This window comes from Aedes albopictus, chromosome 2, assembly GCF_035046485.1.
Source record: "Aedes albopictus strain Foshan chromosome 2, AalbF5, whole genome shotgun sequence".
Taxonomy (NCBI): domain Eukaryota; kingdom Metazoa; phylum Arthropoda; class Insecta; order Diptera; family Culicidae; genus Aedes; species Aedes albopictus.
The window spans coordinates 215,254,336-215,282,334 of NC_085137.1; the positions used below are offsets into that span (position 1 = coordinate 215,254,336).

A 27,999-nucleotide genomic window follows, 5' to 3' on the forward strand; every position below is an offset into this window, starting at 1 on the left:
TCGTGAGCTAAAGCTGTATCAGTCTTACTTACTTGTTAGACACTGCACCGTTTTTCAAGCCGAAATCTTTGCTCTTATGTGCGGAGTGCAATCTACACTTCAGTAGCACGTAATGGGCAAAGTAATATACTTCTGTTAGATAGCCAGGCTGCTATTAAAGCACTTGCTTCGGCCAACTCCAGGTCGAAGATAGTTATCACTTGTCGAACTCAAATCGAGGAGCTGAATTCAGCAAACGCTATTCACCTTGTATGGGTACCTGGCCATTCTTTTATCGCTGGAAATGAATTGGCTGATGAGTTAGCTCGCACTGGAGCATCACATGACCTCATTGGCCCTGAGCCAGCTATTCCGATATCGAAGTGTTGGGTAAAGCTTCAGATTCACACCTGGGCTGCTACTCAATACAGACAATACTGGAATAGTTTGGAGTCATGTCGTCAAACCAAATTGTATTGTACTGAGCCATCTCCAAGGGTGGCGAAGTATCTTATAAATCTGTCCAAGCAGAATTGCAGCATTCTGGTCAAAGCATTGACTGGTCACTGCCAACTCAGCTATCACATGGCGAATACTCAGCAAGCTGATTCATTTACATGTGATCGCTGTAAATCCGATTATGGAACTTCGTTTCATTTAATATTTAACTGTCCAGTTTTCGCGCAACTGCGTTTCCAAGTATTCGGTAAACACTTATTAAGTGAAACTGACTTCAGAAACCTGAATGTTCAGGATATTCTGTTGTTCTTAACCCTTTGTGGTAAAGAGCTATAGACTCTCTTTCGCTTTATGCGTTTTTACAGTGCCCTTTTCAGGGCGCTGTATGAACCCATTGTGGTATGCTTATGCGTTAGTATCCACTTCCAGGGTATTTTTGAAATGGTTTCGGATGGACACGAGAACACGGATGAAACACGGATTTAACTCTACTCGATTAAAGGCTTAGTCACATATATTCAGGGTTATCTCTTATTACTAATGTTTACCTCTGTCACACTGAAGGTAGTAAAAAGTAGGACACATATGGTGTACACTACAGGAAATATAAATACGGGCTACTTACTAACAGGGGTTGCATTTCTAACATTTTTTCCTATTCCCCTACCTGTCCTTATCCCCATCCTTATTTCCTTCCTTTTCCCTCAGGTAGATGTTGAAATAGGCTATTATTATGGCGATGGCACAAATGTTCCAAATGGAACATTTGATGGAAAAACTCACGTATTGTGAACATGTTGTGAGTGGATTTTGATCCCAAGTCCTAGGCATGAAAGCACCATGTATGTCACTCCAGCTCTACAAACAATGATACTCCTAACCTTAGCAAACATTTGATTTTCTAAAATCGCACAACATGGTGATAAATTTAAAAAGACTTTTATGCAATTCAGTATCATAATTTCTATTTTATACTACTCATTTCAGTATCATAATGACCTACTTTTCCGTGCCAATTCATTATGAAACTAAAATGAGTTGCAGATTCAAAAAAAAAATGCATAATTTGTTTATTTGTTTATTCCGGTATGCCAAACTGACCTGTAACGGTCTTATTGAACTTCTTAAAACTAAAATACAACAAAACATGTTTATAAGTACTTCACTACAGTAAACATCTTTAAACATTACATAACAATTCCATACATTATATTACAATCTATACAATCAACGCGGAAATAAAAACATTCATCTCAAGGTCATTTAAATTAACATAAAAACACTTAATCAATTAAACATCATTTGACAAATTCAGTTCGTATTTAGGGCTTCCATGTTTCATTCATCCGATTTACAAATTCGCGATATCTAATTCGTTTAGGCCACGTAGATGCGCTCAATGCTAAAGGTTTCAAATCCGTTCTCAATACAGCTTTAAACGACACATATTCTAATACAGATACATTTTTGTTTTTGGGGACAAGCTTAACTACATCATTACAGCACGATAAAGGAACATTTAGAGAACGTGAAATTAACACACTGATATAATTTTCTGTGGCACTACTATCGACATTACTTAGGTACAACGAAAAAGTTTCACACTCAGGCATTTGCATGGAACACTGCGATACTTCAGGCTCAGGCTGTACTCGTTCACCAGTAACCATATCGTTTGGTCTGTCGAGAGGTTTGGGAGAAGATACAGGCGTAGATTGACAAATCGGAGCAGGTACATTAGGCTTCGGAATAACTTTTGAAAGCATGTCGGCGATTTCTTTTACTGCGCATTTCACATCGTTAAGCTGATCTTCAACCGTTGGGGCGGATTCGTGGGATGATTCCGTGTTCGTACTTGCATCGGCATGCATTCTCTCTCTCTCATCCTACAGAATAGCGCCATACAGGCATCGCACATCCAAATAATATTGCTTTTTTCACTGAAGATTTTCCTTGCTTCGCTGAACAACTTGACGTTTTCTTCCAGCGAAGGCTTACGCGATACAGAAAATCGCTGAATTTCACACTAACACTGCAGAAATCTGTCAACAATAACTCAATACACATGCATTTTCAGCGAAAAGATCTATTTGCGTGACAACAATCCACTCCCATGACTACCAGGCGGCCGCCGTCAAACATCAGGATTGCCAACTGTCCGGCGACTGCTGTCAATTTTCTTTGTCGCTGAATCTGGCGCTGGGTCTTCGGCGCGGAAACCCAAAGGTGGGAATAAAATTTTGGGGTTTGCGCGCAATATTGCCGGATAACGCACACAGATCGTCTTCGGTGAGACCGACACAGGCAGCGTGGAAATATTTGGCGCAATTCCCTTCACACACCGTATACAGGTCATTATCAACGTTGACAGCGAGTGCGCACTTTTTGCATTTTTTATCCATTGTAATGGAATGGAGTTGTTATGACCAAATCAATCGTAAATTAACAATTATCACCGATGAAATAAGGCAAATTCGCGATGAAGAGATAGTCTAGTTACTAATCAATAAGCACATCCAATTTCGGTGATTTTTTATCTAGCAAATTTGAACTTTTAGCCGTTCAGAACAGAGCGAATGAAAATAACGTGCGTATGCAGGCAGATACGAACAACAACAACAATGTTTATAATGCAACCCATCTGAGTTGAATTATGAGCATTATGCAACTCAAATGGGTTGCATTATGAAAAAAATCATTGCATAAAATGTTGTATGGAACTCGTTGCAAAATTTGATTTTTCGTATTTATCCAACTCGGCGAGCCTCGTTGGATAAATGTACGACTCGTGCTGAAAAAATCAACTTTTTGCTACTCGTTACATAAATAACTACCGTCAAGGCGCCTTGACGGTATATCAGTATTTTAATCATAAAAAATAAGGAAAGAACTGAAACTTCGACCTCGTGTCCAGTTTGCCCATTTTTTTTTTCAATCTTTGGAATTTCATCATACAAAACCGAAAAAATCTTAATTGCTGCACAAAATTTCCAATGCCAATAAATCATTGGATCAGGTGCTGCTGCTGTGCTAGCTGCCTGCCTGTCTCGGCACAAGCGAAAGAACAACCTGTCCAAATGTCAACTCGCATAGCATAGCTGCACACAACCTCATGGCATCTGTCGGAAAGTAAGAATGTAGACCCCGGTTGCACCACCGCCCGCCGGAGAAAAACTTCGAACAAAACAAGATTCGTTTCGCTACTTTTGCCGTTGCCATCGCAAATGAGTAAATTTGTGGAGGAATCTTTGGAGTTGCTCAATGGTACAGGATGGTGGTATGGTTCGTGACAAGCAACGAGGATCGGTGAGATCTTCTTTGCAAAACGGTATAGGTACCAGTTCGATGAGGCAGTTGGTCGAATCGCGGATGAAAACTTGTAACAAAAATCAACGCGCTTAGTTAAGTGGAATTTAATTAACTCCTTGTTCTGGTTGTTTACGAAATATTTTTGTCTGTACAAGCCACAGCCAGCCGGCGTGTACGATCCACGCTGAGTATCCGGTCCGGTCCTTTGAGTTGATGTAATTAAAAGCAACATGGGTGAGTATTTTGCGGTTAACTCACCTAACACAGGTCAAGCATTTGTATACTATCGATTCTTGGAATTTCAGGGAGCTGTTCTCAAATCTTTGGTTGAGGTTATTGATTAACAAATTAATTTTATAGAAAATATACGAAGAAATCTTTTAAAAATGAATGAACATCTTTGAAATGATACTCAATTCTGTTTTTACTCGTTGGATACGTCCGCGCAAAAAAAAATCGCGTATCTTCGAGAAACCGCGCAAAAAAAAACACTGGAATGACCAAAATCGCTTCATGAGTGGATTGAGAGTAATTTGAATTTGTAGTTCAGAAATACTTTCAGCGTTTCATTAAGAAAATCAAAGGCTCCTCCAAAAATTTCTGCCCCCTACTACTTGAGAAATTCTTCCAGAGATTATCCCTGATGGTTCCTTCAAAAAGTCCTAATGATATTTTTCCATAAATTTGTTCAAGATTTCCAAGTCCCAGTGCTGAAATTGTTATTTATGTAACGAGTTGCAAAAAGTTGATTTTTTCAGCACGAGTCGTACGAGTCGGCAAGCCTCGTTGGATAAATACGAAAAGTGCTGAAAAAATCGAGTTTTGCAACCAGTTCCATACAAAATTTTATGCAATGATTTTTTCATACACGCATAAAAATCCGTTCTGGTATCCGGGAACAAATTATCATGAATGTCAGAACTGGCTACTAATGCATTTTCGTGATTTTGTTCCCGTTAACGCGATTTAATGCATGCATATTCTATAAATCTGATCACATATCCCAGAACCTTGTTCATGTTAGCATATCGCAATAATAATTTCGTAACGCTTTCATAAATAAGAAACTAAATCACGATATCGAGAACGCATGTTCTTGAATCCAGGAATGTGTTCCCGATAACGCGAAAAAAAAAGTCACGCGCTCTGTCATTGCAGCGACGGCCTCATAAGATACCCAGTTGAAAACAAAAGTTCCGTGAGTGCGAAATATGGTGCAAGTGCAAAAAATTTTAATAGAAAAGTTAAAATTTAGGCAGTAAAGACGCTCCATTAAGATTGCAAAGTGATCCCTGTGGTCGGAAAGTGATTTTTTATTTAAAAAGGTGCTGTTACTCATCGGAATACTTCGCGGGAGCGGTAAGTTACCTGCTGTGAAAATTGGGCAACATTATACACTGTTCGTACCGTCAAAAAACCCACAATTATTCATCTAATCCAGCATGTTTTCGTGAATTACGGTTCTTTTAACAATAAAAATCGGCTCTGGCTTCAGCAATGGCTATGCATTTAATTCAAAAAGTTTCCTGAAAAGAAAATTCAAGTTGTTTTCTCCATCAATAGAATCCACATTCTCGTGAACCTAGTTTCAGTGGCTGTCATAAACATTACACACCGTGAACTGTGTTCCGATTCCCGTGACCTCCCATCTTGTTTCCATGAATATAGTTCTTATTTTCGTGAACTAATTTCCCGATTACATGATTGAATGCTGTCAAACGCTGCGTTACGGAGGCGTTACGGGTGCGCTGTGGAACTAAGTTCTTGATTTTGTGATTTATATTCATGGTGTATATTCGTAAACGAAAATCTAGCATGTTCTGGATTTCGTGACCGAATGTTGACAATTTTGGGAACGAATTATTTTGCGTGTAAAGTGTCTCGAGTATACCTATAGTATAGTATAGTATAGTATAGTATAGTAGTGTTTTATCCAGGCTCGTTAGTACCATGTTATGCATATTTTCGGCCGATATTTTTAAGTTCCATAGGGTAGAAATCAAACGAAAAATAGCCAATAATTACAAATAATTAACTTTCTTTTGCAATGACCCATCAGATCTGAATAAAAAGATATAGGTTATCAATGATCAACCTCTATAGCACTATTGTCGGGCCGCCACCAAACCGGACGTGGCACAATCAAGTCGCGACGCGATCAAACTCGCGACGTTTTTGAATCATGTCAAAAGTAGTGCGCATCATTTCCGTTGTTGTCAGCAACACAGCGCACTAGATGCGAAACAGTTGCGACACTTGTGGACCAAGAAAATGGCAATTTTTGATTGAATGTCTGTCTTTATTGCAACCGAATAGACAATATAAATCGAATGATTATTGCGCATTTCCCACCCACTGGGCTATTTTCGCAGTTAGCATAAGTGCGGGATCATGTTGAAAACTGCGATTTCGACACCGACGCCATTCGATGCGAAATTGCAGTTTTATCCACGATCTCGCACTTAGGCTAACTACGAAAGGCGTCTTGTATGTGAAATTTCATTCCACTTAAGAGTAATGTTTCTCGTTTTGCGTACGTTGAAAGAAACCGCAGCAAAGCAGCAGCTAATCGAATTGTTCTTCATCACCATTAAATTTTCACTTTGCCAGATTCACTTGTTGAACAAATTTTTAATTCGCACCTCACAAAAGGTCGGTGGCTCTTCAAAGGTGGATCGTACAGCTACATTATGCAACAAAAGCTGTTCATTTTCAATTTAATTTATTTAATACTAGCTGTCCCGGCAAACTCTGTCTTGCCAATCTTGTGGTGGTTTGACAGCTTTTGAGCTAATTTAAGCACCGCACTCTCACGCAGAAAAATAAATTGTTAACATAATTAAATTCTAGTTCAAATCAACCGATTTTCCAGTTTACTATAGCGACAAACTGATTTCTAGTTTAAACTGAACTGTTGCATTGTTTCATAATACAAATGTTTTCATTTGACGAAATTTTTCACAGTTTGTTAGTACAAACAGAGATTTGGTAGTTTCAACATAAAATAACAGATTGTTTTAAACGACTGCACTTTTGTGACTAACAAAGCCGAAATGTGATTGTGTTTGTGACGGCAGCTCCTGCGGCAGCTCGGAAATCTATTTTTAGACCGTCGGTGAGCGGATGGGGAGGAGAACGACTAAAAAAAGACAAAAAAGGCGAAGCCGATCAACTTTTTGTGGATGCTGTCGTGAGTACCTGCGCGTTATCCATCACGACCAAAGCTGCACTTGGAAGTTGGCGTGATGGATTTGCTGCACCTTCTTCGTTGTGGCGATGTTGGGGTAAGCATTTCATAGGTGTGTGAGTGCTTTCGGACCATGTTTATGGTTTTTATTTTGTTGAAACAAATGAAATTTTTGACATTATATGAAATGATGGTAATCGGTTGTTTTTATCGATAAACTCTAAATGAAAACAATTAAATATAACTTTGGAATAAGTAAATTCTCAGTTTGAAAATCAACCATGCGTTTTATTGTTTTAAACAAGCGCCATTTTTCTGCGTGTAGATTGGTTTGATTTCTATCATGTTGATTTTCTTCCCAGGTCATGCTAAATCAGTTCTTCATCAATTTTCTTACATTTTTAGTTCATTTTTGAAACTTTTTATACATATAAACACAGTCACCATGAATACGAATCGAAACGTGCAAGGTTCATGCTAATCGGTTCGGCCGTTCGTGAGTTTTGTTGCCTCAAAGTGGCTGCAAACTCATTTTATACGAATACTAGCTGTCCTGACAGACGTTGTACTGCCCTTGTGGTTGTGATTGTTTTACAACTGCTGTGGGTTCATTTAGGCACCGCATTCTAGATTGATTTTATTGCCATCGCTTTCAATTTCTTCCCCGCTCATAATAATTTCAGTAATTTAACAGTTCTCTACTTCTAAGTTGATTTTCGTAACTTTTTCCACTTATAAACACAGCCACCATAAATACGAATCGAACCGTGCAAGAGTCTTGCTGAACGGTTCATCCGTTCGTAAGTTTTGTTGCCTCAAAGAAACCTCTAACTCATTTTTATATATATAGATATAGATTTCATCAAATACCGTCAAGGCGCAATTCACCGTGGGGGCTCTATTCACCGCGCACCGTGCACCGTGTGTCTTCCAATATTTTTTTCATTATTTCCATATTACGATTGAATGATATGACAATTTCCCTTCAATTTCACCAATACAATACTAATGTATTGTTACCATTTTAAAACGCTCATTAGAAACATTTAAAAGTATCATTTTGACATTAAAGTGTGTTTACATGAAGCGAGTTTCTATATGACCTCTGTGACTATTTCAATTTGACAATTTTGAACTCCGGGGAAGCAACGCGAATTAAACCTCCAGATCCTCCAAGTATGTTAGACCTCTCAATATGTTCGAATTCACTACCATTGGATTGCACGTGGAAGGTAATTCAGGATCCCCATGGTAGTGATCATCTGCCGATCAAAATTTCAATCACCAATGATTCGTGTCAGGCTCGCCAGATTGACGTCGCGTATGACCTCACGAAGCATATCGACTGGGGTAAATATGCTGAATTGGTCTCAGAGGGCGAGCAGTCGGTTGACGTTCTTCCACCGCAGGAAGAGTACCAATACTTGTCCGGGTTAATCGTCGAAAGTGCTCTACAAGCGCAGCGTAGACCGGTTCCGGGAACTTCGATACGGCGAAGAACCCCCACATTGTGGTGGGATGAGGAATGTACCGGAGCCTATCGCGAAAGATCCGCCGCGTTTAAAACATATCGGAAGCGAGGTACACGGGAGAACTACGAGTGGTATTCCTCTCTCGACCATAAGTTCGCGAACCTCGTGAAGGCGAAGAAACGTGGTTATTGGAGGAATTTCGTCAACGGTTTATCGCGGGAGACGTCAATGCGAACTCTCTGGACGGTCGGAAGGAGAATGCGCAACGCGGTATCGGTTAATGAGGATCGAGAAAGCTCGCCTCGATGGATTTTCGATTTCGCAAAGAAAGTCTGTCCGGATTCGGTCCAAGTACAAGCGAATTTTCGTCGTTATCCTCCCGAAAGGAATGCAATGGATTCACCCTTTTCGATGCTAGAATTCTCACTCGCGCTTCTGTCATGTAACAACTCTGCCCCAGGAATGGATAGAATTAAGTTCAACTTGCTTAAAAACCTCCCAGACGTTGCAAAGAGGCGCTTGTTGAATTTATTCAATCTATTCTTGGAGAGCAACACTGTTCCGGATGACTGGAGACGAGTGAGGGTGATTGCCATTCAAAAGCCCGGGAAGCCCGCGTCGGATCACAACTCGTACCGTCCAATTGCGATGTTGTCGTGCTTACGGAAGCTGCTAGAGAAGATGATTCTCCATCGGCTTGACAAATGGGTTGAATCGAATGGCCTTCTTTCAGATACTCAATTCGGTTTCCGCAGAGGCAAGGGAACGAGCGATTGTCTGGCGCTGCTTTCTACAGAAATTCAACTGGCCTACGCTCAAAAAGAGCAAATGGGCTCAGTATTTTTGGATATTAAGGGGGCTTTTGATGCCGTTTGCGTTGATGTCCTTTCAGACAAACTCCACGAGTGTGGGCTTTCTCCGATTTTAAACAACTATTTGTACAACTTGTTGTCTGAGAAGCACATGTTTTTCTCTCATGGAACCTCGGCAACTTCACGAATTAGTTACATGGGTCTCCCCCAGGGCTCATGCTTAAGCCCCCTTCTTTACAATTTTTACGTCAGAGATATCGACGAATGTCTCGTGGAAAATTGCACGCTACGACAGCTTGCGGACGACGCCGTGGTCTCTATCACCGGACCAGAGGCGGAAGATCTGCAAGGACCACTGCAAGATACCTTAGACAATTTGTCTGCTTGGGCTGTAAAGCTGGGTATCGAATTCTCTCCGGAGAAAACTGAGTTAGTTGTCTTTTCTAGGAAGCGTGATCCAGCAGATCTAGAGCTTCAATTTTTGGGTAGGGAACTCACTCAAAGTCTTTCACATATGTATCTGGGGGTCTGGTTCGACTCTAAAGGCACCTGGGGAAAGCACATTAATTATCTGTATCAGAAGTGCCAACAACGAATCAACTTCATGCGTACACTTACCGGAACATGGTGGGGAGCCCACCCGGAAGATCTGATAAAGCTTTATCGTACAACGATACTGTCGGTTCTCGAATACGGTAGCTTTTGCTTTCAGTCCGCCGCGAAAACACACATACTGAAGCTAGAGCGTATCCAGTATCGCTGTCTTCGGATCGCGTTAGGCTGCATGAACTCGACGCACACAATGAGTTTGGAGGTACTAGCAGCAGTACTCCCTTTATCAGATCGTTTCGTGGAATTGTCGCTAAGGTTCCTCATCCGCTGTGAGGTGCTGAATCCATTGGTAATTGAAAACTTTGAGAAGCTGATCGAACGAAATCATCAAACAAAGTTTATGACAGTGTACTACTCGTACATGACTCTGGAGGTTCATCCTTCTTCGAATGTTCTCAACCGTGATTGCTTCCCAGACTTCTCCAATTCCACTATAGTTTTTGATCTGTCCATGTTGCAAGAAATCCGTGGAATTCCAGATCCGCTCCGATCGGAGCACATCCCAAAAATTTTTGCAAACAAGTTTGGCCAAGTCAGTTGCGACAGAAGGTTTTTCACTGACGGGTCAAAAACAAATGATTCCACTGGATTTGGTGTATTTAATGAGCTTCATAGCGCCGCTCATAAACTTCAAACACAGAGAACAGACGATTAAGCTCGTACAAAAATACGTCGAAATCGTGTGTAAAGGATTTGAGGGTACCTCAACGCCACCAACGGAGACTGCTCCACTCATAAAGTCGATATGACCCCACGATGGCAGTGTTCATCGTTAAAATACACTAGCCCACAAAGCGACACGAGCGCCAAACGGCCAAAAACGGCGAGCACTGGAAACAAAAATGACAACACATCAATGTAAGTGATGGGACGCTAGCGCCACGCAACGGGAGCATAACCACATACTCTGAAATGACCGTTACAAAGTTTTACACAAGGCAGAAAGTGAAGATAGACGTCTGTTCTCTGTGCTTCAAAGTCCTTGCTCAGTATACATCGCAGAATTGGCGGCTATACACTACGCATTAGAGCGAATTGCCTCTCTTCCCTCTGATCAATATTTCATTTTTACGGATAGTCTCAGCTCAATTGAGGCTATTCGCTCAATGAGGCCGGTGAAGCACTCCCCGTATTTCCTGAGCGAAATTCGATCAATTCTGAGTGCTTTATCGCATCAAGCATATAACATCACTTTGGTTTGGGTCCCTTCACATTGCTCGATCCCGGGCAATGAGAAAGCGGACTCACTCGCCAAAGTGGGCGCTATGGAAGGCGATATTTATGACCGTCATATCGCTTTCAATGAATTTTTTTCGATTGCTCGTCAGCATGCCTTGGTTAGTTGGCAACAAAAATGGGATGCAGGAGAGTTGGGCAGGTGGTTACACTCAATTCTCCCACAGGTATCGAAGACGGCGTGGTTCAAGGGGTTGGATATGGGTCGAGATTTTATCAAGATAATGATTTTCGACGGATATAGATTTTTTAAATTTTGGACAAAGTTTGTCTTTTACTTGAAATTGTTATAATATTTTTATTTAAATCTGATATACGTTAGCTTTATGTGAATAGAACCGTGGATGAAACCTTAGCTTCAAATATACATTTACCGCTTAATTCATAAGTGGGTATGAAAAAAAAATCAAATCATTGCTTTAGCGGTTTACTTCCGTTTAAAATTCCACTCGGATTCAATACGATTTCTTTTTCCATGGCTTTATTCCAGGAAAACCTTTAACTTACAATCAAGCGTAAGTTATACCATTCTACTTAATTTCTTAGCAAAACTCTTCCAACCCCTCTTCACAAATCTGCCCGTAAGCTACTGCAGCAAATCATCTGACTCTATTAGGCAAGAGAATTGTTCCACAGAAAGCCTACAATACGCTCTGGCGGCGCACTTGGTGGCAGGGCTCATTTAACATTAGAGCACTCGACGATTACTGGGTCTTTATATCGTAATTATATCGAATCCCATTTCGCACATTTCAGAACTAGCAGCCAACCTTCCCCATTGGCGTATCTAGGATTTTTTCCCAGGGGGTGCCTAGGGGGTGCCAATTTCAGTGGCTTCTAGGTTATTTTGCTTTTTTTTTTTGTAAAAGGAAGTTCCGATCCACCATCAATTTCTTAGAATAATGATATACTGCGTCGTGGAAAAAATAGAACGTAGGGGAAATTACCTATTCTCGGCCGTTTTGTTCTCTTCGTCTTTGGTGTTTTTTTGAAACTTATTGAACTCAGAGTTGGTCTCAAATCCTTCCCAGCTAAGCTGAATTATATGGCCAAGTTTCAGAAAATTAGGCTGACAAAAACCCCCCATGACGAAGAGAACAAACCTGCCGATAATACCCATTGTCACCCTATATGTAAATGCGCTATATTTTAAAGAACATTTTTTTTGGAAAATCCAAACCGTTGTACTGATGTGAGGTTTGGAAACTTGATAACTTGATTGCGTATAATACACGGAATTTGTATTTTAGAAATTGTTTTGCAATTTATTTCAATTAGGGGGATTAGGGGCATAATGGACACCCGGGGCGAAATGGACACCCCTGTTTTGGCCGAAACCGTTGAATTTTATGTAAAACTTTCAATGCATAAGTGTAAAGTAACAAATCATTGTTCTATTTTTCAAAAGTACAATTTATATTCCTTCAGAATAACCAAAATAGCATTGAAATTGAAGTATGTTTTTCATATGGTGGATTTCTTATAATTTCGAAGCAGCAGCAAATAAGGTATTACGAGTGATTGCGTGTGTCCACCATACAAACAAGTGAATTGTTAGCTTATCTACATGTATACGGAGATGTAGCAATGGATGAAGTATTATATTTTTGATCAGAAAACACTGAAAATAGCAATTTCAATGTTGTAGTCTATTCGGGGCGAAATGAACACTGGCAATTATGAATGAATGTAAGCGCGTTGCATACTGTTAGGCGTTTTAGAGAGTTTGAAAAAAATGAATCCGATTATTTTAGCCTGAAATTGATTTAATTAACTTTGAAGTTATGTAAACTCGTTTAAGATGGAGTATTGTATCTGTGGTATTGATCTCCGTTGGCAAATTACTTAACTGGTCGATATTCTCAAAGATACAGCATAAAATATGCAGGGGTGTCCATTATGCCCCGATAGGTGTCCATTTCGCCCCGTACCTTTCATGCCAGCCCCAAAAAACACACGGTTTTCAATTCATTATTTCTTCACAATAATGACATTCTACCAACTGTAAATGATTGAAATACGTAGGAAACAAGTTAAAGTTGTAAGCCAACTGATTATATGTTAAGTTTTTGTCTGTTATACAGGCCTAACATACTCATTTGCTTAGGGTGTCCATTATGCCCCTAATACCCCTAAGACTTCTTTTGCAAAATTCTCAGAAATTCCTTTGGATTTGGCAAATTTCTTCGGAAATATCTTTGGATCCCCTTCGGCAATTTCTTTAAGAATTCATTTGGTAATATGTTTAGAAATTGACACTAAACACCTTTCACGCATCTTTTGAAAATTGTATCGGCAATAACTTTGAAAATCTATTCGGAAATTCTTTTATAAATCGCTCCAATAATTGTAATGAAAATTCTTTAGAAAACTTCTTCTAGATTTCTTCGGTAATTATTTAAGGAATTCCTGCAGCAGATAGTTTTGGAATACCTTCGGCAATCCCGATATTACTTGCATTGAAAATTTATTTGGGAATTTTATCAGCAATATCCTTGGAAATTTCAATAACTTCGAATATAACTGTGGGAACTTCTTCGGTAACTCATTTGGAAATTGATTCGGCAAATTCCTTAAAGATTTCCTTCGAAAATTTATTTGAAAAAAAAAATCTTTGATGGTTCTTTAAAAATTCTGTCACGGCGATACTACGACAATTACTTTTGGAATTCTTTCAAAATTTTATTCAGGAACTCCTTTGATGATTTCGGAAAATTCTTTGAGGATTTCTTCGAAATTTTTTTGTGTATGTTTGGGAAAATTTTTAAAGAATATATTTCGGCAATTTATTTTGAGATTGCATTTAGCGAATTACAAAAAAGCCTTGATGTTTTCTTTAGGAAGTCCACCGGTAATGAATTCCTTTGCAACTATTTTGAAAGATTTTTTTTTATCTGTATTAACGAGATTTTTAGCCCTAGGCTAGATGGGCTAGACCACGCCCGAAACCGGTCGACGTAAAGGTAATTTTTATCTTTTCTTGACGATTGTAAGAACGATAAGTGTTATGTCTTGTCTCATGTCGCGTCTCGTGTGTGTCGTGAAGTTCTTACGTTAGAATAAACTGAAAAAGTTAATAGTTCATTCAGCATGTTTTTTTTTCAATTTCTGTGGTAGTTTCATTGGAATTTAATTTATTTAATTTTTTTAGTTTTTTTTTAATAATTTCAATAGCTTTCCTTCTGAAATTATTTTAACAATTTTTTCCAGTTGTTTTTGCAAATTTCTCTGGCAATTCCATCGTGATTACTTTTGCAATTCTTTATGATGTAATTCTATTTATATCTATTGCTTCCGAAAATTGCTGAATTGAAATATCAGAAATTCTAAACTGGGTTTGCTTGAAGAAAATCCTATGAAATTGACGGAAAACTTCCCGACAAATTCCAAAAGAAATTACTGGAAAAAAATCCATCATTTTAGAACTTTCGAAGTTGTGGAGTAGACCTGCTGTGATGGTTAGATCACTTGACTATCACGCCGAGGACCTGGGATCGAATCCCACTCCCGACAAACTCACAAAACAATGTGAGTTCTTTCTTCGGAAGGGAAGTAAAGCGTGGGTTCCGAGATGAACTCTTCGTTTTTCGACGTGTACGAACAACGTACGAAAATCAACGCAGTCAGTCGGACATTGTCCTGTAGATGGGCTAAATCACGTCTGAAACCGGCAATATTAATCTTTTCTTGATGATTGTAAGAACGATAAGTGTTATGTCTTGTCTCATGTCGCGTCTCGTGTGTGATGCTGAAGGAACTTGCAAAGAAATGGCCATACTGTGGTCTAGCGAACACGGAGTCGTGGGTTCGAATCCCACCCATCTCTCAATTTGTCAATTAGCTATAATCTGTGCCTTCCAATTAATTATAAGTTTTTCCCGTACATTCCTGAACGATTTCACTAGAGATATTTCTAGTGATACCTCCTGGAATTTCTCTGGAAATTCCAACTATTCCCGAAATTCGTTTAGGGAATCCTCTAGAGATTTATATTTGAATTTCTTCAGCTGGAATTCCTTGAAGAAGACCAAGAGGAGTTCCAGCAGTAATATCATGATTAATTTCTAGAGCAATCTATGAATAAAAACTCTAGAGGATCTCCTGGATGAGTCTTAAGAAAAATCCCTGGAAAATCAAAGGCAAGAATACCAGAAGAAATCCCTAGAGTGATTCTTGCAGGTATCACTATAAGAATTTCTGGAGGAGACCTAGGAGGCATTGCTGACACATTAGAGGCAGCAGGAATCGCTTATGGAATCCCAGGAGGAGTTCCTGGATGAAAGTCAAGAGGAATTCCTGGAGGAATCCAATGATAAATATTTGGATAAATCCCAGGAAAAAATCCTTTAAGATTTCCATGAAAAAACACTGAAGGCAATGCTCCTATGAATATTGCCTTGAATAATCCCAGCAAGTTTTTGGAGGAATCCCTGGAGAAATTCTTAGAAGAATTCCCAGAAGAATTCCGTGAGGTATTTCAGTAAGTATTTCAGGAGGAGTCCTAGGAGGAATTGCTGGAAGAACCACAGCAGGAACATCTTGAGAAATCCAGCTGAAATTGCTGGAGGAAGAGCATGAGAAGCTTATGAGAGAATCCTTGGTTAAAAATTCCTGGAGGAATCACCGGAGAGCTTCTGGAAAAATCACAGGAAAAATCTCAAGAGGTATTATTTGCAGGATTCTGGGATGTATCATTGTAGAAATCTCAGCATAAATCCTATGAGTAAATGCTGGAGGAAACTACACAGGAAACGCCTGGGAGAATCCAAAGAAAAAATCCTTGGAATACCCAGAGAAGTCCCTGCAAGAACCGGTAAAGGTATTTTGAAAGAATTTATAACGATGGCCCTGATTGAATCGCAGAAGAAATTTCTGAAGGGATCTCAGGAAGATTTTCCGGAAGAATTTCAGCCACAATGCTAGGATAAGTTCGTATAGGGATCACTAGAAAAATTTCTGGACGTATTCTAGTAAGAATTTATGGAGGGATTGTTGGAAGAACTGCAGGAAAACTTGTTTGAGACATCCTTGAAGGAAGGCCAAAAGGAGTTTATGCAGGAATCTTTGGATAAAATCTCTGAAGAAATTCCTGGATGAGTGCTTGGAGAAATCCGTGGTAGAAATTTCTGCAAGAGCTCCAGGAAGTTTGCCTGGAAAGATCCCAGCAAAAAAGTCAGGAGAAAGCTCTAGAAGAATCCGTAGCAGAATTTCTAAAGTTCCACAGTTAGAATTTCTGGAGGAAGAATAGCTGGAATAACCGTAGGAATAGCTTGAAGAATCGCAGCTGGAATATCTGGAGGAATTCTTAGAATCAGGAATACCGGGGGTATCCTAAAAGTAGTTCCCCTAAAATGCCTGGAGGATGCCTGGAAATCTCAGTAGGATTTCCCGAAAGTATTGCAGCAAGTAAGTATGCCAGGAGAATTCCCTAGAAGTATTTCTGAAGGAGTTCTAATGGGGATTGCTTGAAGAATTCCAGCTGGAATTCATGGAGGAAGGGCAATAGAAATTCTTGGAGAAATCTTCTGTGGAATTTCTGGAAGAAACTCTGGAGGAAGTCCTGGATAATTCCTTGAAGAAATCTCTGGAAGAATCACAGAAAGGGATTTTTTGAAAAATCCAAGGGAGATTTTCCGGAAGAATCTCTGGAACTTTCCTAGTAGAATACCTGAAGGTACTATATTGAGAATTTTTGGAAGAGTTCTAAGAGAAATTGCTGCAAGAATCGCAGGAGTTGTTTGAGGAAACCTAGCCACAATTCCCGGAGGAAGGCCAATATAAGCTTCTGGAGAAATTCCATTAGAAATTTCTGGAAGAATCTCTGAATAAAATCTCTAGAGGAATTCCTGAAAGAATCACCGGAGAAACTTCTGAAAGGATCCCAGGAAGATTGTCTTGAATAATCCCGCCAGAAATTCCTGAAGGAATCCCAATAGAATTTTTTTAGAGGAATTCCTAGAAGAATTCCGAGAATTTCCTAAGAAATCATAGGAGAAAATGCTGGACCAATCTCTGGAGAAATTTCTAGTATGTACAGGGGATGGCTAAAATGTTTGGGATAGGCAACTTTTTTTTCTCTCACAATAAAGTTCAACATGCTATAATTTTTCATAGAGTGCATCGAAAAATCTCATATTTTGACTGTTTGTCAACCTCAATTGATCAATCTTCCGCAAAGTTAGAACCGCTCCGGTAAAACATTATTTTTAAGCCAAGTAATTTTTGAGCTGTTATATCTCAGAAACCAGTGAACCGAATTGAATGAAATTTTGAACCCTCTGTACAACCCCATCAGGACTGCCTGGAGAATCGTAAGGGAAGTTTATTGAAAGAAAAACCGGTAGGAATCCATAAGAAAACCTAGAGAAATCACTGTACAAATAGATAGAGGTATTTCTGGAGAAATCCATAGAGAGTCAGTTGATTCTGACCAATAGGCGACAAACATATCTAAAGGTCCAATCTGCAAAAGAGAGGCTCTCTTTGTTCCGGTTCTCTTTAAATTATTACGATGTCACTCTGAACATTTAGACAATTTGTGATGTAAAGGTCGGCAAAGGATTGTTTAATCTACCTTCCGATGCAAGAAGTAAATCAAATTTTATAAATACAAGCACGTTATAATCGAAAGAAAGGTGACTTAAAGAGAGCCTCTCATCTGCACTTAGGACCTATAGAAATGTTTGGCCTGAATATCCTAAACGCCAAAACGTATAACAAGTATTTAAGTAATTCTGGGTGGGTTTTGTTGAAATGTGCCATTAATAAATATTAGAATTATTGTGTTAAGTTTTAAATTTTAGGTGTCTGTCAAGAAAAGATTCTAGGGGGTGCCAAATTTGTTCTAGGGGGTGCCAGGCACCCCTGGAACCCCCCCTAGCTACGCCAATGACCTTCCCCTTCTTGCTCACTTCTTATCTACTCCTGGAAAAAACGTACGGCGAACACATGTGCTTCTATAATGCAACCCATTTGAGTTGCATAATGTTCATAATGCAACTCAAATCAGTTGCATTATGAACATTTTACAACTATTTTTCATTATGCAACTCATTTAAGTTGCATAACGAACTAGTTCGGAAAAATTGGCCATTATGATACCAAAATAAGTTATATAAAATATAAATTATGATACTGAATTGCATAAATGTCATTTCGACATATCAACCCAAGCTCAGCAGGGTAAACAACTAGCCAATGAGGCATGCCGTATGCAGCTTGAGATCCTAGGACTGAACGAAGCCCATTGGCCGAACTTTTGAGAAAACAGAATGGCGTTGGGCTAAATTCTGCTATGCCCTGGCCTACGAGGTGAACACGCTCCTTGCCGCCGTGGAGTTGGTTTCCCGCTCAGTGCTCACGCCCTCGCTGCGCTCATGAAGTGGGAACCTATTAATGAGAGGATAATTGTAGCCAGATTCAGAACACGGGTTCGAAAACTTATCATGATCCAATTACAGCCAACTGAATGCTGTCGTGGATAAGATTCAGAAAGGTGATATCAAGATCCTTATGGGCGACTTCAACGCGAAGGTTGGTTTCGGCAACTCGGACTTTAAGCACGTCATAGGACGCCATGGTCTCGGAGAAATGAACGAGAACGGTGAGCTGTTTGCAGAGTTTAGGGGCAACAATGACATGGGGATTGGGAGATCGCTCTTTCCTCATCGACCAGTGCACAAAGTGACATGGGTTTCCCGTGATGGCGTCACGGAAAATCAAATCGATCACATATGGATCAACCGAAAGATGGGCACGGAGCCTGTTGGGTGGTAGTGCGTAATGAATTTTGTGAATTTATTGATCGATTGCAGAGAATTACAAAATTCCTAAAATAAAGGGAGACACGTTTGTATGTATAGTGTTAATGTTGTAGCTTACTGTAGTGTTTGCTACCACACAACAATATCGCAATCGGTTTGGGTGGGACCTTCGTTCTAACGTAACGGTCTAGTCTGCTAATCTAGGGGCATATGGCATTAGGTATTTCAACTCAAATATACTTATGATGCGGCTTACCTATAATGGATCAACTAGCAGTCTAATTGCACACAAATCTTGTTGTGTTATGAACGGAAGGCTTAATCGACCAGTAACAACTAGATTCAAGAGTATTCATTAGTTTAACAATACACGTTACTTGATTCTATCTCACCATTCACAGCTCGCTAGTAAGTATTTCGAGCTTCGAGTTCAACAAAGGCAAAAATGATGAGAAGTGGTTAGATCATGCTGCAACATAGAATAGTAAGAAATATAAATTCGTCGAATTTATTTGGTTCATCCTCTGTCACTAAATACCTACGATCGTGTTATCAAATCTAATCGAAGTTTAACACTTTGTAGCCCAAAAATACAAATTTCGATAATAAACTTCTAATGAGCATCTAACACGCGTTTTCATAGATGATATCTGTCTCGCTATTATTCCTCGGTGTTCAATTGTTCCTATCTTGTTTTGGCATTCCTCCTATTTGCGGGCACATCTACGAGTAGGTAGCTGTTGTTCAGCGTCGGGTACATTGGGCATAAGGGGCTCGACGGGCAGTAACGTAGCGCAACCCACACTTCCCCTCGTAATGCAGTCATCCTGAGCTTCATTGCTTCGGACGCCTACGTCCAGCACGGCGAGTTTCAATGCGGGTCGTTCGTAAATACCACGGGAAGTCTGTACTGTGGCACTTCTCACCTGATGGTCTGGTCCTTGTTTTACTCCAATTACGCGGCCTTTCGGCCAGGTATTCCGAGGAAGGTTAGCATCTACGATGATAACGAAATCATTGTTTTGCGGGTAATATACGGCAGATAGTCGCGTAGCCACTGTTTCCAAAACTGATTAGCTAAAGCTTGCGACAGTTTCCAGGAGTTTTTAAGCACTTCCGTGCTGTCGGTGAAAGGAACCCAAGAACGTAGACCATTACTAGATCCCAGCAAAAAATGGTTGGGAGTTAATACCGGGGATTGGTCGTCATCCAAAGGTAAATGGGTCATTGGGCGTGAATTGACCACGTTTTCAATTTCCGTCAATAGATTTTCCAGAACTTCATGGGACATCGGTCTTGCAGGTTTCAGCTTAGCGAGGTTTTGTTTAACGATCCGCACGAGTCGTTCCCACGCGCCGCCCATGTGGGGTGAAGCCGGTGGTATGAACCACCAAGACGTATGCGAAGTTGTGAACTCCACTTGAAATCGCTCTTGATCCAAATTCTTCATAGCCTCTTCCAATTCCTTGCTGGCCCCTTGAAAGTTAGTTCCATGGTCGCTGTATATAACACAAGGCATCCCTCTCCTGGCCATAACGTTTCTAAGGGCCATTATGCACGAATCCGTTGTCATGGTGTGAGCTATTTGGAGGTGAATAGCGCGTGTAGTAAGGCAAGTGGCCAACAGAACCCACCGCTTTTCAAGACGTCGTCCGAGGTTGATTACATAGGGTCCGAAGTAGTCAACCCCCATATACGTAAAAGGGCGAGCGTAGGCAGCTAGACGGGACAGGGGCAAGTCCCCCATGGCTGGTGGTTGTGGCCGTGCACAGTCGTTTTTGCATCGCTGTCAGTCTCGACGGATCTTTTTGTACCTTGCTTTCAATTGAGGAATGCTGTATTTTTGCCGCAATTCGTTGATAGTTACATTATGGTTTTGATGATGGTATTTGTTATGATAGTAGGAGACAACCAAAGCAGTAACATGGTGAGCTTTCGGAAGGATGATGGGGTTGATAGCCTCCTGGGTGATGAACGGGCATGCTGCAGTCCTGCCCCGCACGCGTAGCAAGTCATCCTTACCGAGGAACGGGCAAATATGGTAGATTGAGCTGCTTTTGGAAATCGACTTAGAGGTTTTCGTCGTCCTTCCATCTAGTAGAACTGCCACTTCGTCCGCGTAAGCGCTTCGTTGGGCAAGTCGATAGAAGTAGTTTTCACATAAACTCAACTCTTCAGTTGTTAACGGCCCAACAACTGAATTTTTCGATATTGTTAACAGGTTCAGGCATTACTGTGTGTACAAGTAGATGAGGTCGTAACTCCTCTAGAGTTGCTCCGGCGGTTTGTCGCTTTACTGGCCACTCTGCTTCAACTTACCGCAAGATGTCGGGTCCATTTAGCCAACGGCTTGTCTTGCTCATATCTGGAACTCGTGCCCACTTGGTTCCTTCATCGGCGACGTTTTGTTTTGTCTGAATCCATTGCCATTCTCCGACATCAGAAGCTTCCAAAATTTCGCTTATACGGAAAGCGACAAATTGACTATACCGACGATGATCAGATTGAATCCAGCTGATAACGTCGCTAGAATCAGTCCAAAAGTAACGTCGGTTGACCTTTTTTTTTTTTTTTTTCCTTCTAAACCATAGGGGGATAATCTGCTCAACAGACACCCTAACAGAAGGTTAGGGTAGTGTAGGTCTGACAGGCCGTCTTCTACAACAAAAGTAAAATCCTGGACTACTCTCTCCTCGTACCCACTCAACCATTCCTATGGTCGCCAAACCCTACGTCTCTCCGGAACCACCAAGAAGGTATTGCTTCAGAGAGGGGCTAGTGCACATCGCACCCACAAGGTTAGCTGCGTAGCCTGCAGCAACGAACATCGATGACTCGCTTTGGAGAGTCCATCACGGTAGCATGCTGGCGCTTAGCCAGTTTCCCGAGTGGTCCACGCCACTCCCTTTGTCCTCGGAAGGCGGGCAGGGTCAACCCCGCCCGCGCCCTACTGCTGAGCGGACATCAAGAACTGATGCCCACGTGCAACCCGATCTGACCTGCCCGTAAGGAAGGGTATCACTACCCTTCAGGCCCTATCAGATGCACCCGTAGGTTGCAGACAGCAGGATCTCACCTACCCCGACCCTTGCCGGGGACCCCTTTCCAACCGCGGGCTCGGATCCAACCCAGTAGACCGACGCCACGACAGCACCGCTACCGGGACTTCCTCTCCGCGGCCACTTAATCGTTGTAAGGGTCGATCTCGACCGCAGGGCACCGGTATGACCTACGAAGCCGACTCCGAACTCCTGGACCACCTCTTGTACTGCATCTGGACTAGCCATTCTCCGAGTCCACGCGCCACCTCCTCTGTAGCTCCCAGACGATGTGGGTAATAGCCGTTGAAACGGCGTTCCAGCCAAACTCATCCCTACACATCCTCTGGACCAAGTTGTCCGGAGTTGTGTCCTCCCCGCATGTGGCAAGCATGCGGTCACGCATTGTGCGAAAACGCGGGCACACGAACAAAACGTGTTCCGCCGTTTCCTCTGAACCATTGCACACTGGGCATTCGGGAGAATCCGCATGCCCGAAACGGTGTAGATACTGTCGGAAGCAACCATGACCTGTAAGGACCTGTGTCAGGTGGAATGTGACTTCCCCATGGCGCCTATTAATCCAACTATCTACCCTCGGTATCAACCTATAGGTCCACCTTCCTTTGGTGGAACTGTCCCACGCGCGCTGCCATTTGACTATAGAGGCCATCCTGACAGTCCTGCGTATGCCTCTTGTGCCGCGCATTTCGAAGCACTCCATGTCCTCACTGATAAGAATGCTGATAGGCACCATACCAGTAATGACGCAGAGAGCGTCGTGTGACACGGTACGGTACGCGCTCGCAACCCTCAGGCACATAAGCCTGTAAGTACTTTCCAGCTTCCGTCGGTAGCATTTAGTACTTAGCGCGGTGCCCCACGCCGGGCCGCCATACCTAAGTATGGATGTAGCAACACTAGCCAGAAGCTTGCGCTTACTGGCGTACACCGCAGAGCTATTGGACATCATCCGGGACAGTGTCGCAATAGCTGTGGAGGCTCTTTTACAGGCATAATCGACGTGGCTACCGAAGGTAAGCTTATCGTCGATCATCACGCCCAAGTGTTTGACGGAGCGCTTTGACAGGATAGTACAGTCTCCTACACTGATCTCCGTCTGCTGCTCCGACTTCAGGTTGTTAACAACCGTCACCTCTGTCTTGTGCCAGCTCCAGTTTCCTGGACCGCATCCACGCCTCCACAACTTTGATCGAGTGGTTGGTAGTCAACTTTACCTCCTCGATCGTTTCACCGTAGACTTCGAGCGTAATGTCGTCGGCAAATCCGACAATCACCACTCCCACTGGATACTCTAACCTCAACACCTCGTCGTACATGACATTCCATAACACCGGACCCAGGATGGAACCTTGCGGGACTCCTGAGGTTATGTGAAAGCACTTCCGACCCACCTCCGTGTCGTAAACTAGTACACGATTCTGAAAGTAACTTCCGAGAATCTTGTACAGGTACTCCGGTATCCCCAGACGCAAGAGCGCATCGGCAATAGCAGACCAGCTGGCGCTATTAAACGCATTCCTTACATCCTGAGTCACTACCGCGCAAAAGCGAATTCCCCTCCTCTTAGGCTCGAGTGCTTTCTCGGCGGTTTTTGTAACCGACAAGATAGCGTCTACGGTGGACCTCCCCTTCCGGAAGCCGTACTGGTTACTCGAAAGACCATTTTCGCCCTCGGTGAACCGCAACATTCTATTGAGGATGATCTTTTCGAGCACCTTCCCCGCCGTGTCAATCAAGCATATTGGTCTATATGCCGACGGGTCTCCGGGTGGTTTCCCCGCCTTTGGCAATAGTACCAGGCTCTGCCTCTTCCAAGCTTCTGGGAAAACTCCCTCGTCCAGGCATTTCTGCATAGCAGACCTGAACATCTCGGGAGCCTCTGCAATAGCTACTTTTAAGGCCAGGTTCGGAACTCCGTCCGGACCTGGGGCCTTACCTACGCTAAGGGACTTAGCTATCCCCGCAAGTTCCACATCGGTGACCCTCTCCTCATCGCCAGCCCCAGTCCCCGGCTGTCCTACGAAAGGAGGCCAAGGACTAGGATCATGACGCGGAAAAAGTCCTCCAATGATCCCCTCCAACATCTCTGGAGATTGCTCTGTAGGAGCCATCACACCTCTCGTCTTGGCCATAACGATCCTGTAGGCGTCACCCCACGGGTTCGTATTGGCACTCTGACAGAGCCCCTCAAAGCAGGCCTTTTTGCTTGCTCTTATCTCGGTCTTAAGCGCGGCTTTTGCAGCGGCGAACACCACCCGCCGTTCGTTTCGCTCTTCCTCTGATCGTGCTCGCTGCATCCGCCGCCTAGCCCGTAGGCAGGCGCGGCGCAGGTCCGCAATCGCGTCGGTCCACCAGTAAGCCGGTGGCCTCCCATTTCTAGGGTGGACTCGCCTAGGCATGGTCGCATCACACGCACGTGAGAGCACCGCTACCAGCTCGTCGCCGTCTAAACCGATTAAGTTTCGCTCACGGCGGAGCGCCTCCCTAAATACCCCTTCGTCGAAGTATGATGTCTTCCACCTGCGAGGGCTTGGCCTTGGCCTAGCCGCCTCTTCTTCTATCCGCTGTCTGCTGTTATTGTAGTCGATACTGTAGTGAACCGCCAGGTGGTCGCTGTGAGTGTAGCCATCATCTACTCTCCAGTTCGAACTACTTGTTAGGCCAGGACTACAAAAGGTCACGTCAATAATTGACTCCGCTCCGTTTCGACTAAAGGTACTCTTGGTACCGACATTAGCCAAGTCGACATCTAAGATGGCCAGGGTTTCTAGCAGGATCTGACCCCGCTGGTTCGTGAAACGGCTTCCCCATTCCACGGCCCAGGCATTAAAGTCGCCCGCTATTACCACCGGCCTTCGCCCTGTTAGCACGGTCGTTAAGTGGTCCAGCATTTGCGTGAACTGCTCGATCGGCCACCGCGGAGGCGCATAACAGCTACAGAAGAAGACCCCGTTTACTTTGGCGACCACGAAGCCCTCATAGGTAGTAGACACCAACTCCTGAACGGGGTATTTACCCGTCGTCCATATCGCCGCCATTTTTCTGGTCCCATCCGCGACCCAGTTGCCGTTGCCGGCGGGTACTCGGTATGGGTCCGATATGATGGCGATATCCGTCTCCCACTCAGAAACTGCCTGACAAAGCAGTTGCTGAGCCGCATCACAGTGGTTTAGGTTCAGCTGCGTTACCTGCACTGTGATTTGTTGTTCACTGCGGCTTTCTTGAAGGCCGGGCACCTTGGACCACCCATCGGATGTCTGTTGTTCGAGGATTTCCCGGTACAGATCATGCAGATGGGCGGACTCGTGCAGCTTTGGGCCTTATGACCTTCAGCGCCGCATCGCCTGCACAGTTTGCGCCTGTCGGGGCCTTTGCAGTCCCACGACTTGTGTCCTGGTTCCAGACACCTGAAGCAAACCTCTGGTGGCTCGTGGAATGTCAGGTGACATACACACCAACCCACCTTTATGCTCCCTACTTTAACGGACTTTTTGACGTCCGCCACAGGTAGCTGAACCAAAGCTATCTGTGTCCCTGCTGGCCCTTTCCGTAGCTTAACGGCTGCGGCGGCCACCTGCACATCGCACTGTTGCCGCAGTGCCGTGACGAGCTCTTCCACTTCGGTGATCTCATCGATGTCTTTGACCTTCAGAGTCGCCTCATGTGTCAGAGCCCTCACCTGCACACCCTCACCAAGGACCTCTTCTGCCAGCCTCTTATAGGCGGCGCCCTTGTGCTCCTTCTGGCGCTTCAGCTCCAGGATCATCTCGCCCGTACGAGTACGTCTAATACTGCGTACGTCGGCTCCAAGACCCTCAAGCTTGGCGTCGCTTCGCATCATCTTCAAGACGTCCGAGTACTTGGACTGTTCCGTCTTGATGACGATAGCGTCGCCTTTTTCTCGCTTGGCACCTGCCCTCCTACGCCTTGGCTTGGCGTCCTGCGCTACTACCTGCGGATTCGCCTTCTTCTTCCTCTTCCGCTCTACCTTCGTCCAAGGGGGGTCCACCCCTTGGATCGCCCTACTCTGTGGCTGTTGAGGGCCCACTAGCGGTCGCAACCCCTTGTTCCCATCGTTCCGGGACGGGCCAGCCTTTTCAGGCCCACCCTTCCCAGCTTTCCGGGAACCCTGGCTGGGGTCCGACCTGCCGGCATTATTACCGACTTTCGGGGTAATGATTCGCCTGGCCTTGCGGGCACCGCCAGACAGCTCCTCGCCTGACGGTTGCCTCGCCCGCTTCTGCGATTGCTTGCCCCGTTTGTCGCGAGCAGTCGCTTCCGCCTTATTCGGACTTCCTGCGAAGGAGAAGGCCTCCGTTTGGGTAAACTTCGGCACTTTCTCATTTGCAGGCTCCGCTGCTGCAGCAGTCAGCAACGCGAGTGCCGCGTGCTCCTGCTTGGCATTGTCGATCGACGCCCTAAGTCGAAGCAAGGCCGTTTTCAGGTCCTTGCTTATATTCGACTTAGTGGACGCAAAGTCGATGATTTTGCTAAGCTGCTGCTCAGCCACCTCTATTGCGGACCGTCCTTTGGATCCTCGGTTGACGGCCCTCAACAACCACGCTCCGTCCATAACCTCCACCGGCTGGCTTGCCGGGAAGTGGACTGGAGCACCCACGCTTGAGCTGCGTACGCAACTCCCAGCGCCTATCTCCTCACTTCTCCTTGTCGGAGATCTCATCAACCCGCTTCTTGCGAAGGGGTTGATCCCACCACTACTACCTGCTACACTTGATTTCTGTATTGGTTTGTTACTCATATTTTATTCCCACGAGTCGCACGAGAAAGAATGTCCACCACGCCAGAGCTCTGCATTAACGCGGTAAGGGACAGCTTACTGTGGGGGGTGCCCAGGTGCCCCACAGGCTCCGTTAAAGATCGAGCATCTTTTTCACCCCCTCGATCACTCATTCCTCGGCACGGGTCGCTTGACACCTTGAATTGGGGTTAGTAGTCCTATTCTTAGCCGGCAACTACGTCGGTTGACCTTCACAGTGAGTGATTGTATTATACTGTTTGCAAATCTCACTCCGATGACGCAAGCTTGGAGTTCCGAACGGGGGATTGATAAGAATTTGATCGGTGCAACACGAGTCTTTGAACCAACCAATGCTGTTTCGATTGTGTGTCCTTCCTGGAATCGAAGATACGCTACCGCAGCAAACCCTTTCTCACTAGCGTCGACAAAAACATGCAATTGTACTTCGTTCGAGCTTTCTATCGATGTGGAGGTCCTGTAGCATCGTGGTATTTCTACGTTGGCAACGTCTGGGAGAACATTGAGCCACCCGATCAGAGAGGCATAACAAAAATCTAACAAAATTATATCAGCGGTTGATAGATATATCAACGTTTGTTATATTCTGATATATTTGACAAAAATGATTTGAAAACCTGATTTAATTATATCAGAATTATAACAAGGTCAGTTAGGGTAATTCATGTATTTTGGACAGGCTGACGACAACGTTGGAAAAATCGTTCCCTAGCTTCCTTGTAAAACAATTAATTATTTTGCAAAGTCACTAATACGCTTATAATATGATTGTACTTTGCGTTCCTGATGATGAAAACCTTAACGAAAGCATTTTAAGCTAAGAAAATCACAATTTCTTATCGCCTGTTAGAATAGCATTTTGGACACCGAATATATGTTTTGGAGACCCTCAAGTATACAGGGTGTTAGGTTCATGAGTGCAAACTTTTTAAAGGGTGATAGAGGACCATAAATGGTGAAAAAAATTGTTATACGCATATGGTCAAATCTCAACCGTTACGTAGTTATTGAACTCCCCATGTCTTTGACTCTTATTGCCTTAGCTGGCTATAACTTTAAAATGATCAAACTTATCGCTGTTTTTTTACCCTTATTCGAAAGATTATTGAATTTTGTATCAAATGGCACACGCAAAATAATTCGTTCCCAAAATTGTCAACATTCGGTCACGAAATCCAGAACATGCTAGATTTTCGTTTACGAATATACACCATGAATATAAATCACAAAATCAAGAACTTAGTTCCACAGCGCACCCGTAACGCCTCCGTAACGCAGCGTTTGACAGCATTCAATCATGTAATCGGGAAATTAGTTCACGAAAATAAGAA

The 27,999-nt window shown here is 43.2% G+C and overlaps 1 protein-coding gene across 1 annotated transcript in view; it reads right to left on the reverse strand.

The window, feature by feature from the left end:
* The window catches only part of LOC134287909 (uncharacterized), a 295,474-nt gene extending 268,614 nt beyond the window's left edge, over nucleotides 1-26,860 (reverse strand). Inside the window, exon 1 of the mRNA XM_062851114.1 lies at nucleotides 25,219-26,860. Coding sequence (XP_062707098.1) covers nucleotides 25,219-26,650 — 1,432 coding nt within the window. The 5' untranslated portion in view covers nucleotides 26,651-26,860. The remainder of the gene's footprint in view (nucleotides 1-25,218) is intronic.
* Nucleotides 26,861-27,999: the final 1,139 nt, after the last annotated feature.